Raw genomic sequence first — 14,595 nt, forward strand, 5'->3', positions numbered from 1 at the left:
GGGCTGGATGAAGCACAAGCTGGAATCAAGATTGCAGGGAGAAACATCAATAAGCTCAGATATGCAGATGACACCACCCTTATGGCAGAAAGTGAAGAGGAACTAAAGAGCCTCTTGATGAAAGTGAAAGAGGAGAGTGAAAAAATTGGTTTGAAGCCCAACTTCAGAAAACTAAGATCATGGCATCCAGTCCCATCACTTCATGGCAAATAGATGGGGAAACAGTGTCTGACTTTATTTTTTTGGGCTCCAAAATCACTGCAGATGGTGACTGCAGCCATGAAATTAAAAGATGCTTACTCCTTGGAAGGAAAGTTATGACCAACCTAGACAGCATATTAAAAAGCAGAGACATTAACTTTGCCAACAAAGGCCCGTCTAGTCAAGGCTATGGTTTTTCCAGTGGTCATGTATGGATGTGAGAGTTGGACTATAAAGAAAGCTGAGTGCCGAAGAATGGATGCTTTTGAACTGTGCCGTTGGGGAAGACTCTTGAGAGTCCCTTGGACTGCAAGGAGATCCAAGCAGTCCATCCTAAAGGAGATCAGTCCTGGATGTTCATTGGAAGGACTGACGCTGAAGCTGAAGCTCAAATACTTTGGTCACTTCATGCGAAGAGTTGACTCATTGGAAAAGACCCTGATGCTGGGAGGGATTGGGGGCAGGAGGAGAAGAGGATGACAGAGGATGAGATGACTGGATGGCATCACCAACTTGATGGACATGAGTTTGAGTAAACTCCGGGAGTTGGTGATGGACAGGGAGACCTGGCGTGCTGCGGTTCATGGGTCACAAAGAGTCAGACACAACTCAGTGACTGAACTGAACAATATGGACAAGAGATGTGAAGGACAGGTTGGTGTCCATGATGGACACAAAAGATGACCAAGATACCTTTTTACATTCACGGACAGTCTAGAGAGTATGATGATTTTGTTCAGTATATAACAGGATATAAAAAAAGGCAGATAGTGGGAAGTGCCTTACAGGAAAGGCGAGAAAGTCACTATGAAATTTCCACTGAGGGAGACAGAGAGGCAGAGTCAGAGATACAGAGTCTACCCTGCCCCCTGAGTGGAGGGGTGGGGAGAACAGCTCCGGAGAAGGCAGCGTTTCAGTGGATCTTGAAAGATGGATGTGCTCTCCCCCATGAAGACAGGAGGGTGGCCTCCTTCCGAGGGGGATTGTAATGAAACGAAAACGAACACAGGCAAGCCCGCGTGCTGTCCGTTTTCGTATTGTTCAGCTCGCTCTCTCGCTTCATCACCGCTGCCTCCACTTCACCGTCAGCATCACCTCTGAAAACTCTAATCTCAAGCCGTCTTCGTTTCTCTCCAAGGTTGTCCCCAGACGCCCTAGCGGGCCCCCTGCCTCTGTCCGGCGCTGGTCTGGTCCTTCCTCCAGTTGTTGAAAGACCTTCCTCGCCCAGACCTTCCTGTTGCGTCACTTCCTGTCTTGCGTCTCCTCACTGGAGCCCCGGCGCCGGTGGGCGGGTCCCCTGTGTTCCGCCGGGTCATGTGGCCCTTTATCTGAGCCCTGGCTTCACGCACACCCCGCCCGCCGCCCCCCAGCACGGCTCCCAGGTGCCCCTGCTCGGAGCTGAGCGCCGCTTTACTGAAAGCTCTCCCAGTGTCCGTCCTGCCGTTTGACACCTGTGTGCTCTGGGGGAAGCTGTTCTCCTCTCCCCCTGGGGAGCTCCTGTTTCTCGCTAAAACTGCGCACCGCCGGTCTGAGGTCCCCCTCGCAGCCTCACCTCCGCACTTGGGAGACTCCATTTCAACTGTCAGCGTCCATCTCTCCACAAAGAGCAGGGGTTTTGAGGGCAGGATTTTTTTTTTAAATCATGCTCATGTTCTTTGTTATTCCTAGATCCCAGTTCAGCATCTCAGAGGGTACAGTAAGTCCATTCCGTACAAACGAGTTCCATTCCGAGAGCGCATCTGTAAACCCAGTTTGCTCCTAAATCCAGCAAAGTCGGCCTAGGTACCCAGCTGGCACAGCAGGATTGCTGCACTGTGATGGCTTTGTGGTACTTCTCACACAAACAGTACATGAAAAACACAGCAAATAAGGAAAACATGTTTAATCTTGCAGTGCAGTTCCTGGCAAAGTGCAGTCGTCCAGGACAGCAGCTGGCACACGGGGGCGAGCGTCGCGTGAGCAGGAAGGGGGTACTGACCGGAGGTGGGGGTGGGGGGCGGGCCAGCTGAAGGGTCCCCCCACGGGGCTGGGGGCCGGGTGCCCCACCCGCACCTGGCTCTGATGGAGCGCGCGTTCGCGTCTTTGCAAGTTCACAGCTTGAAGGTTCATGTGTAGGGGACTTGTGCTTAATAAGCGTTTGTTAAAACAAAGAGCGAAAGTGTGGTTACATTCTAGTTAGGCTGGTACTTAGGTGAGTATGAGATTATTTTTACAGATTAAGGGTCAGGCATGGAAGACTGTTAGAGCTGAGCTAGGTGTGTTTTGATTTTAGTTACCAGACACCTAGTGTTTGGGACTTGGACCATGAGATCATTCTTCTTTCCTTCAGTACTAAAATTCTGTAAGTCTATGAATGTAGCTACTGTATTTTCTTTTCTTTGCATTTCAAGTGTTCCTGAAATCAAAGGAAAATATGCCACTTTTTCGTGCCTACATCTACAGGGACTGTGTGTTTTCCATCAAAGCATGTTTTGGTGGAGTTATGGACCTTCATTCACTCAGGAATTTTGAGTTTGTTTTTGTTTTATTTTGCAAAAAGAAAAATCAAAGGAAAGACGTCAGAGAAGTTGGAATAAAAAATAATTTCTTGTCATACAGATATATTCACTAAGTGTATCTTTCCTGGAGACCACCTTGCTGTCTCTTGCAGCTACTTAGTCACAAGCATTGGGAGGCTGAGTTTGAGGAATTTCAGGCCTAATTAAACACATCAGTCTTTGTATACCAGAAGGTGCCAGCACCTGATGCTGTCCATTTACCTTATCACTCAGGTTTGCACTGTAGTTTCTTTGTCCAAGTTTCAAATAGGAAAATTTAACACATGCTAGCTAGCAATGGAAATATTAAGAATACATTGGTTCAGAAACAAAAAATATTCAAGATGAAATAGATTTTAAGAAATGACTCAAAGACTAATTCTGAATGATTGGAGTGAGATTTGGGAGATGTTTGTTTGCTTTTTAAATTATTGCATTAAGAAAAATATTACCTTCACTGAAATAGAGAGATTCAGGCTAGCAAATGTGTTTAGTAGTGTTCCCTTTCATGGCAGCCATAGAGTGTACTGTGGAGAGCAAGTGTTCTGGAGCCCAGCTGAGTGGATTCTGGCCCCAGATTTTCCATTTTCTTATTGTGTGACCGTGGGCAATTTATTTATCCTCTCAATACATCACTCTCCTTATGTGTAAAAAGCAGAGACATTACTTTGCCAACAAAGGTCCATATAGTCAAAGCTATGGTTTTTCCAGTAGTCATGTATGTATGTGAGAGGTGGATTATAAAGAAGGCTGAACGCCAAAGAATTGATGCTTTTGAACTGTGGTGTTGGAAAAGACTCTTGAGAGTCCCTTGGACTGCAAGGAGATCCATCCAGTCCATCCTAAAGGAAGTCAGTCCTGAGTGTTCATTGGAAGGACTGATGTTGAAGCTGAAACTCCAACACTTTGGCCACCTGATGTGAAGAGCTGACTCATTAGAAAGACTCTGATGTTGGGAAAGATTGAAGGCAGGAGGAGAAGGGGATGGCAGAGGATGAGATGGTTGGATGGCATGATCGACTCAATGGACATGGGTTTGGACGGACTCTGGGAGTGGGTGATGGACAGGGAGGCCTGGTGTACTGCCACCCATGGGGTCACAAAGAGTCGGACAGGACTGAATGGCTGAACATCAGCAAAATGGAAGTAACCTCTCACAGGGTTCTTAAAAAGAATAAATGAGCTCATCTTACAGGAGTCTGACAAGGATTGAATGAGCTCACCTTATAGGGGTGTTAGACGGCGTAAATGAGTTAATGTGCCGAGATGTGTACTTGGCACATGGTGTACTTGACACATGATAAAAGCTGCTTGAGTTTTAAACTACTAGTATTTACAGTTTGTTAGTATATTGTAGCAGTATATTAAAGATGATGAACAGGTACTAATTTTTGTTTGCTGATTTTTGGTTTTGCATTGCATCAAATGATTGAAAAGGAAGTAGGCAGCAGTCCTAGATTTATGATAAATATTTTAATTTAACATTGGACTCAGCTGAATATTCAAGTGACTCTTTTATGGGAAAAAAGGGGCTAGGTGGTTTTGGAAATATAAAGTAATGTAAGTTATGGTCCCTGGCATTAGAGATCTTACCATCTACATGGAGAGAAGAGAAATCTTTGTGTTAAGTCTTCCCAGGTAGCACTAATGGTAAAGAACCCACCTGCCAAACAGGAGACCTCACTAGGTCTGGAAGAGTCCCTGGAGGAGAAAATGGCAACCCACTCCAGTATTCTTGCCTGGAGAATCCCATGGACAGAGAAGCCTGGCGGGCTGCAGTCCGTGGGGTCAAAGAGTCGGACACAACTGAACAACTGTGCACACACGTGGTTAAATATATACAATAATAAAGATCTAGTATGAAGTAGGTGGTATTTTAATTGAGTATTGCATTAGAATATTAATATATAAGATATACACTTAGTACCTTTTTCACAAGTGTTCTGATATACTGACTAGACCAGGTCTGCGGGAATGAGAAGTTGTACTTTTGATGAGCAGATGATAGTGGAAGTTGGGGCCACACATCAGTGACAAGTCTTTGACAGCGAGGACTCTGACTTGGTCACATGGGTATCTGAGAGTCACCGGGTGATTCTGCATAGAGGAAGAGCCGCCATCAGCCAGAAGTCACTCAGCTTTCTAAACTGCAGCCTGGCCATGTCAGGAGGACGAGCCTCGAGGTTGTGCAGAGGATGAACTGGAAGAGGAGGGTCTTTCTTTAGGGAAGCCTGCTAGAAGGGAGGTGCAAATGCCTGGCATGAGATGCTTGGGGTAGCAGCTGGGTGGTGGGTATAAGAGGAGCTGAGATGCCAAAGTGGGGGGGGTGGGCATTCCTTGCTGGTCCAGTGATGAAGACCCTGAGCTCCCACTGCAGGGGCTCAGATTCAGCTCCTGGTCAGGGAAGTAAGCTCTCACATGCCATGGGGCACGGCCAAGAACAAAACAACAGAAAAAGTGCGAGTGTGCATGAGACAGATGTGCGAGAAGCAAGGGAAGGAAGGAGAGGAAGCAGGGGCGGGCGGGGCCTGGCCTGCACCTGCTCAGGGGAGTGGATTTTACGCTTCTCTTCCCTCTGTAACTCCATCCTCAGTCACAGCGTGTTTGTCGCTTGGAATCAGCCCCAGTGCAAGCGTTTACACTTCTGCCAGCCACAAACAGTACAGGTCAGGGCACGTCGTTTTCCCAGAAAGCCAGTTTACCTGTACACAATGGAGTGAACCCAGAATTTTGATTTTGGATGACTAACTGAGTAGAAATTTTTGGAAAAGAGACTGAGTTTGATTTGGGACCTGTTGAGATTATAGTAACAACTGGAAATAGCCTGACAGTGTGATAGATTCCATCTGTAAATGGTACTTACTATCCTCTGGTAGAGGTTATAAAAAAGTGTTGTTCAGTAAATCTATTACTCTGCCTTGGAGTTGAAACAAGAAGAAATTCTTCTGAAGACACGTGTTTTGCATTATACATGTAATTTCATTGCAGAAACACTAAAAAAACACCATTGTTTTTCAGCAAAAGTTTTTACAGATATGGTAAGGTTTCCTATGGGTCAAAGAGTAGCTAAGCCACAAAACAAAACAATAGTTGAGCTGAGAATTCGTGTTAATACAGGCTCACATTACCAGGGAGAATCAGGGAGAAGGCCTCGTGTGCTGTTAATCCCGCATGGAAAGCAGGGTAAAGAGCTGGGATTTCACAGATTCCACCTTTTACTTGAGCTCTTAGGTTGGAAGATCTTTTTCCTTTCTGTGAGAGATATGCTTTCAGAAATGAAAACAATGTCTCTTTTCAGCAGAAATTTGTGAAATCAATTGCTCAGCATCAGGAGAGAGAGGCGTTTCGTGTGAAAAGATGTGAATAATTTATTCAATGACACTGTGTTACAAAGCAGTGTTGCTGCAGGATCCCAGTTTTTGTATTCAAACGTACAGTGACTTTGCCTTCAGAGACTGGGCGAGGAAGATGTTTAAAGTGTTTGTAGGACTGCAGTGTAGACATGGACGCAGAAAAGAGACTTCCAGACACGAGGGGGCGGGAAGGAAGGAGAGAGCGGGGCAAATGGAAAGAGTGACACGGACACTTACACTAGCAGGTGTTAAACAGATCGCAGTGGGAAGTTGCTGTGTTACCCAGGGAACTCAAACCCGGCTCCGTAAATCCTGGAGGGGTGCGGTGGGGAGGGAGGTGGGAGGGAGGTTCAGAGGGGAGGGGACACACGTCTACCTATGGCCGCTTCATCTTGATGTGTGGCAGAGACCAGCACAATATTGTAAAGCAGTTATCCTTCAATTGCAAATAAATAAATTTAAATAAATGGATAACCAATGAGGAAACCAGGACAACAGCCCAGAGACGTTGCTGCTTGGCGGGATGGCAGGCTGCTGTTTGTTTGTTCCTGTGGCTGTGTGTCTACTTTTGGTGCAGAATGATGAGAGCTGAGGAAAACCTCTTCACACAATCAGAAAAGATACACTGTCATTATGCTTGGCTGAGTGCAGCATCCTAACTCGACAATTTACAATTTTGCAGGGTGTCCCTGGAGCAAAGGGAGAGAGGGGAGAGAGGGTGAGTATCTCTGGGCCGCTGACGGGCTGGCTGCCTGCCTTTGTCCAGGAGCCTGGTGAGGGAGGGCCGTTCTCTGTCCGGGTCACTCATTGCTTCGCTACCCGCCCCCCAGCCCCAGCTCACCCAACTGTGAGCACCTTTTCAAGCAGATCCATCCTATGGGTGGAGGTCAGGCCTGCTGGCTTCTCATTGCAGCTCTGCTAGTCCAGCTAGATGACTTGAAGCCATTTGTTTAGGGATGAAATGGAGAGGATCACTCATGTAACTCACAGAGTGGATTTAATGAAGAAATTATATAACAGATGTGAAAAGGTTTCAGAGAAGTAAACGCTCTATGCAGAACGCCAGGCAGTAGATGGAGGCTTGTGTGTTCCCGCTATTGGCACCCAGGACAACAGTGTCAGCGTGGGATCAGAGCACTGCCCGCGAGGACTAAAGCCGGCCATGTCAGGGCCTTCTCTCTCCTTTGAGACACTGTGCCGCTGCCCAGATAATCGTGCAGTCACTTCTGAGAGACGCAGTGGTGACCTTGGGCTCACCCGATGACCTTGGTGAAAACTTGGGCAGTAAGTTTTAAACTCTATAAATGGATTTAACATCTGAATTGCTATTAGTATTCAATAAGCCACTGCTTGAGAAAGTGCTGTATTTTATAAGCTCTTAAGAGTGATAAAGAAGGCATTAAATAATATATAGTTAATGTGTTTGTTTCAGACACTGTTGAGTTTTTTAGAATCTGGACCGGAAGTGCGTACTTGAGCGTCTCAGTCTAATGCGAGCTCTCAGGAGCCTTGCACGCGCGTGTCGCTGCTCGCAGCGTCTCTGTGTGACGGTGGGCCATCCCGCCTGTTGCTCAGCAGCGAAGGGCCCGGTGGCGACAGTGGGTCAAGTCCCAGCTCTGTCCTGGGGGTCCTGCCGCGGGCGGGGCCGTGGCCGGTGTGCAGGAGTCTGCTTTTTGTCTCCTCCAGGGCGACCTTCAGTCTCAAGCCATGGTGAGAGCGGTGGCCCGTCAGGTGTGCGAGCAGCTCATCCAGAGTAAGTGCGCCGTGCTCACCGATGTTCGCTGTTACTCAGCCGAACGGAAATTCACCTTTTGCACAAGTATAGACGCAGCGTTGTCTTGGTGCAGACACATGCACTTTACAACTGGCCATCACTGACCCACCTGAGGTCACTGCCTCTTTACGCCTAATCTCATTACAGATTATCCTGGCGTTCTCCACCGATGGTGCAGAGGCCAGATTCCTCTCTGTTGTTTGTCTGGAAGCTCTCTGTTCGCTTGCATAGGTTTAACTTGACTGCCCAGATCAAATCTTCTATTTGTTTTTCATCTCTACAAGTAAAGAAATCTTTTTTCTCAAGTGCTAAGCACTTGAAAGCTGCCAAATTAAGGCATCAGAACTTACCTTCCAATCTCTGGATTTAAATCAATATCTCTTTCTTATTCATTTCTTTGGTTAGCCCAAGGCCCTTCTCTTTAAGACTTATGCCATAAAATACAAACACATAAACTCACATGCACACATGGGTACAAGCTTCATGTGACATTTGACATGATCTTTGGGTCCATGCCAAAAATTGCACTGGAACACACTTTACATCACACCTGTCCCATTTCTTCATTTTAAACTTGAACTTTCCCTCTATTTTAAATGCTTCCTCTGTTTTAACTTTATTCTGTTTTATGTTATATAGTACACTAGCGTGTACGAGATAGAGAATTTACAAGTGAAACTATTTAAGTTTAATACTAAAATAAGAATCTCTGAAAACACAATTATAGAAAGGAAACTGAACATTAAGTAGAAAATGTCTGAAGCCAACCTGTATCTTGGATTATTTTGTAGGTTTCTCATTTCAAGTATACAATGTAAATGGGTAAAGAATCATTTTAAGGAAACCTAAGGGTTAAATCCTAATATGACTCAATGACCATAACATAAGGACTATATCACAATAGTTACTGTGTTATTCCACTTTGGAATAAAAGCGTTATACGGATATGTGGTTGTTTGAAACGTGGCCTAAAAGTTGAGATTTCAGAATCCAGTTTTTCCCCTCAGGAATTGTCAGATTCCTGTGAATAGTTTCTCAGAAACCGAAACCAGTGGGGTTATACCAGAGCTGAAACAGGCCTGTAAAACGGGGAGGGCCTGCCTGTCAGTGTCCTTGTCGGAGAAGAACACGGCAGATGCTGGATGCACCCCCGTGAGCACAGCTCAGCCTCCCCAGAGCCGCGTCTCTGTCGTCTGAGCTTCATCTGTCCTCCCTTCAGCTCCGCCTCGGAGCGTGGTCACCACGTGGCTTATGGTTCCTCACTTGCTTGGTTATCTGCTTTTTGGTCCAGAGCTCATCAGAAGGATTATGCTAGGAAAGGCTGAACTGTGTGAGGCTCCCGTGATGGCCGCTGGAGAAGTAATGGAGGACGGCCCCTTTATCAGAGCAGGAAGCTGAAAAAGCAGAGGCGGAAACATCTGCTCCTACCCAGACTTTCACCAACATGCCTCCTGGTGGGCCTGGTGATGAGCCAGCCAGTCCTGACAGCCCTGCTCCTAGGCTTAAGAAGGCATTGACCGTGTCTTAGAAATCGTCCCTCTAGAAATGGTTGCCATTCCTTATTTAGGATTGGATACTTAAAAAGGACTATATAATAGTTATTTGGAAAATTCACTTCTGTAGGGAAATGTTGTCTACCGATGATGCTGGGAAAATGAGGAATTATGATATCAAATATTTTCTCAGTTTTTACTTGTAATTATTAACATCTATTCTTACAGGCTCAACTGAGTTCAGGGATAATGAGAGAAAGTCAAATTAAAAAAAAATAAAGCTAGTGAGAGTTTCTGCAGCTGGGACTCAAGTAAAGGTTTCTGCAAAAAGGCTTGGCAATGAAGAGATGAGTTGAAACAGAGCGCTTGTCTGGGGATTTGTGAGCAAGTGGGTGGGGCAGGCTTTGTGGGTTGGAAGAAAAGACAAGTCATTTGGGTGGAAATTGCTGGAGAAAAGGGGCAGCTGGGTGAGGATTTAGGGGTCAGATAAATGTTGGGGGTAAAGATAAAATTTATGACCTCTGCTCCGTGATACTTACTGAGATGCTGACGTGAGCTGTGGAATTCCAAACACATGAGATGGGATTTGAATACAGTCCAGCTGTTAATATCATCCAAAGGGAAATGCAGAATCTTTTCATTTGGAAATCAACTTATTTCAGAGGGATGTGCCTCTTGCCTTGGTGGGTGTCTAACAGAATTGTTTGGAGCCTTGACAAATAGTACGTCCAGTTCTCCCAATCCACGTATGACTGACTGTTCATCGGATGCTGTCTTTGTCCTTCCCGTCTCAGGTCACATGGCCAGGTACACAGCCATCCTCAACCAGATTCCCAGCCACTCGTCGTCCGTGCGGACCATCCAGGGGCCTCCTGGAGAGCCTGGGAGGCCGGGCTCCCCGGGAACCCCTGGTGAGCAAGGACCCCCTGGGGCCCCGGGCTTCCCCGGAAATGCCGGTGTGCCGGGCTCGCCGGGAGAGCGAGGTAAGCGGGCCGTGCCTCTCGCTTGGTGCGCTGACATGGGGGCAACAGGGGCGCTCATGCAGGGACAGCGTTCCAAAGAACAGACCCAAATTAATTCTACCCCACCTATTCTCCAGCTTCTTGTTTGTTTATCCCCCAAATTGAGAAAGTGAGTAAGCTACAACGTGTTTATTAATAAAGCTTGCATGCAGAAGGAGGATCAGAACTCCCAATTCACCTCTATGAAGCTTTTGAGTTAATGAGAGAAAGATGGATGAATTAAAAAAATATGCCCCAGCCAGGTAGAATTAGAAAATGCTACATCTAGACAGATGTAGCATCACACATATGTGTCAACTGAAACAACAATAGAAGCACAACTTAAATGAGAGCTGTGTTTATCTGGCAGATCTGCTGAGGGCTTAAGCCCCGGGCGCAGCACCTCAGGTTCCTCTAGGGACGGCTCCAAACAGGTGAGGGAGGAGCCAGTTATACATGCCAGGTTTGTTTTGGCAATGTAAGCTGGATAGTGGGAACATCAAAAGATGACTGTTAATTAAAGAAAAACAGACATCTGAAACGAATGAATTTAGCACTTTTCTATGAATGTGAAGATGCAAGAGTCTGGGCTCATTGAAACCATTCCTTTGATGTGAACCTTGACTCTCTAAGGCTAGTATTCTGTTCTTCCCCATCCTGCATCGCCCCAGCGTGCACTGTTGGGGGCGGCTGTGGTGTCTGCTGGCCTGATGGGCGCAGCATTGTTTGTTGATGTGGCCGGCGGCATTCTCTGTCCTCATGTGTTGTGGCAAGTAGAGAGCTCGCTTTCCAGGTCTGGTGCTTTTTTTGTGCAGTGCCCATACTGGGCAACAGTCAACAGCAGCCTCGAGGTAAGTCATGAGTCATATCAACTCAATGATTCAGATATGCCTACAGAGACCATGCTGATTCTAAACTTCAAATGAAATAGACGTTTAATCTGTTTGTGGCTCATCTTCCTATAACATGAGTCAGCATTTTATTTAATAGTTCTGTGGGTCAATGTTTAATCTTTTCTACTAAAGTTTCTTTCTAATGGAGATCCTCCTTAGCCTTCTACCCTTTCCAGGTCTCAGCAGTGTTGTGCAATGTAGTAATGGACTCTTGTGATCGAATTTCACCCAGTTCTGTAATTGACCAAGATCTCTCACTCCAGAAGCAGATGAAAGAGATGTGGGAGAATGGGGTTCCCGATTAACCACAAAGAGGTGATAGGAAGAGTTTCACACTTTCTAGAACTGTTGTATACGATGCAGATCGGAGAAAAGCTAGCTAATGAAACCTGCTCTATGAGTCATATTGCTTTAATGAGATGGGTTGGATATACTCCTTTGATCAAATATGGGATGCAAAATGCAGATTACAGAGATAATATTTCATGTTGAGTCTTGATTCATGCCAACAGGCCAGGTGCATTTCTGCCTCTGCACTTATGGACACTTTGTTCTTCCCACTTTTGGAAATGTCCTTCCTTTTTCCTGTCTTACGTGTTCCTTACTCTTAGTTCGAGACTCAGCTTAACCCCTGTCACATGCATGAAGTTTCTGTTGATGGTTCTAGACCCACACATGTCGCCGCCCCCTGAGTGCCTGATGCTCGGCCTCTCACGCCCATTTCAGCTGTCATCACATGTCAGTGAAGAGCGTGATTGCAGAAAGCAGGGGTCAGGTCTGAACTGCTCTGCATAACAGGTCCTCGCTAGATCATCATTGCTGTGATGGCAACCCAGTACTGCTTTTCCTTTCTGAAAGGGTTTCCTGTGCCAGGGCACTAAATCAGCAGATGCAGAGAAGGACATAATTTCCTCATGGAATACCAGCGATCTGGCAGCTGGGAAGGTGGCCATCTCTGTTAGCAGGATGCCCTCCAAGGGTGCAGGTGATGGATCGGCTGTGACTCAGGGCGCACAGGGCCAGGACTGAGTCACTCGGCAAGGCACAGGTTGTCTTTGTTCTTTTTGGAAGTCCCGTCCTTGTTCTTGCCAGACTCAGTCTTTCCTACTCTGCAAGAACACCTGAGTGCTTGGAACAGAGGAATCTCGGCCAGGGGTCCTCGGATAGTGGGCCAGACAACCTTGAAATGTGAGTTTCTGCAATGTAATTTTCTGACACATACATTCCTAAAGAGTGTGGTAAACACGCAGAGTCCTGAGTTTCACAAGCACGGGGTGGGGGGGACAGTCAGACAGTGAGAGATGCTCTTTGGGTATGAGGGAGGGCGGACTCGTCCGTTCATTTACTTCTCTGTTTGTTTCTGGCTGCGCTAGGTCTTGCTCCCGCATGGCCCTCTCTCTGGTTGGGGTGCGTGGGCTTCTCCTCGCAGCTCTCTTGTCGTGGAGCGCGGGCTTGGGGCACCATGGTTGTTGGGGCTCACGGCTCCAGAGCACAGACTCTGCCATGTGGGTCACAGGCTCTGTGGCTCCGTGGCACGTGGGATCTTCCTGGATCAGGGACCAAACCCGTGTCTCCTGCACTGAGAGGCAGGTTCTTCACCACTGGACCTCCAGGGAAGCCCGGGAAGCTAATTTTGGTTGATCACCAGCTGGGGGTGTGTGCTTTGGGGTGTAAGGTTGGGGTTTATAGGCCAACATCCAGAGAACTTTTCATGCCCAGCAAAGTATTTCAATCCCATTGCAACTGGGATTCGTGGTTGCAAGGAGAACAATAATTTAAAAAGGAAATTTATTGAAGTATCGTTGACTTACCATATTTTGTTAGTTTGAGGTGTACAGCAAAGTGATTCATATTTTGATCTTAGCCTTGTGGTCCAAGTACCTGGGAAAGATTGATGCAGAAAAATGTCTGCCTTTCCGCTAAATCAAAACAGTCAAATTTTAAAACCAAAGAAATTTCAGCCATCTTTTCTCCTGACCTTTGCATTTTTTATATAAAAAAGAAGCATACGAAGATATTGAGGTCACAAGAGGCTGGAAGTCAGCCAATGTTAAGACTGGAAATGAAAAACAGGGATCCTGTTTGAGTTTTTTTTCTGTGTAAAATATGATGATCTCTATACTCTAGAGTACAATTTTAAAAGGACACTATATTATAAAGTGTAAAAATAAGTATCATTAGTAGGCAGTTTACTTAGGCAAGTAACAAGCTACAAAAGAAAGAGTAAAAGAAATGTGGATGTTGAAACTGGCACAGCATTGCATGGAACCTCTTTCTGCTGAGCCTTTGTTAAAAAATCATGACTCTGGTATACACTGCTGTCTTCAAAGTGGGTAACCGACAGGGACCTGCTGTAGACCACACGGAACTGTACTTGATGTTGTGCTGCAGTCTGGAGGGAACAGGGCTGGGGAGAATGGATACATGTGTACCCATGGCTCAGTCCCTTCTCTGTTCACCTAAAGCCGCCATGATACTGTTAATTGGCTATAATTGGCTATACCCTAATACAAAATAAAAAGTTTAAAGTTTGAAAAAAAAAATCATGACTCCATTGACTTTGGCTAATTTTTCATCAGCACTGATTCATTCGATTTCTCTATTCTAAGTTTTTGAAAAGTTTTTTAAAGTATAATGCACAAGAAGAAATGCATTTTACATCATGACACGGTATGCATGTGCATATGCGTGCGTTCAAACTTACATGACTGAGGCAAATAGAAATAAAACTTACCCTTACTCTAGTTTCCTGAAGGACATCATGGAGAACTCTTCAACACTCTAATAACCTATATGGGAAATGAATCTGAAAAAGAATAGAAAAATGTATAGTGAAGTCGCTCAGTCGTGTCCGACGCTTTGCGACCCTGTGGACTGTAGCCTACCAGGCTCCTCCGTCCATGGGATTCTCCAGGCAAGAATACTGGAGTGGGGTGCCATTTCCTTCTCCAGGGGGTCTTCCCGACCCAGGGATCAAACCCAGGTCTCCCACACTGGAGGCAGATGCTTTAACCTCTGAGCCGCCAAGGAAGATAGATATATGTATTCGTATAACTAAATCACTCGCTGTACGCCTGAAACTAACACGACACTGTAAGCCAGCTATGCGCCAACGTAAATTCTTTAAAAGATTAAAGGGCACCTTTGGATTTTATGACCTCAGTTTGAAACATATTGTGCTGATTCAAGATCTTTGATTAACTCTCTTTTTACAGTTGATATATTATAGACAAAGAATATGCATTTTTAGAGAACAGAAATTATAAAATATTCCTTCTACATTAGCTAGATGAAGTGTTGACCATTCATGACTTTCCTTATCACCTAACAGAAGACTGTATTT

The 14,595-nt window shown here is 45.9% G+C and overlaps 1 protein-coding gene across 5 annotated transcripts in view; it reads left to right on the plus strand.

Annotated features, from left to right (window-relative positions):
• Positions 1-14,595, plus strand: part of COL14A1 (collagen type XIV alpha 1 chain) — a 224,796-nt gene that overhangs the window by 186,688 nt on the left and 23,513 nt on the right. For all 5 annotated transcript variants that reach the window (XM_061123880.1, XM_061123879.1, XM_061123883.1 and 2 more), the window contains exons 43-45: positions 6,774-6,809; positions 7,778-7,844; positions 10,153-10,341. In XM_061123880.1, the coding sequence (XP_060979863.1) occupies positions 6,774-6,809; positions 7,778-7,844; positions 10,153-10,341 (292 nt within the window). The remainder of the gene's footprint in view (positions 1-6,773; positions 6,810-7,777; positions 7,845-10,152; positions 10,342-14,595) is intronic.

The sequence above is a fragment of the Dama dama genome, chromosome 21 (assembly GCF_033118175.1).
Source record: "Dama dama isolate Ldn47 chromosome 21, ASM3311817v1, whole genome shotgun sequence".
Classification (NCBI taxonomy): domain Eukaryota; kingdom Metazoa; phylum Chordata; class Mammalia; order Artiodactyla; family Cervidae; genus Dama; species Dama dama.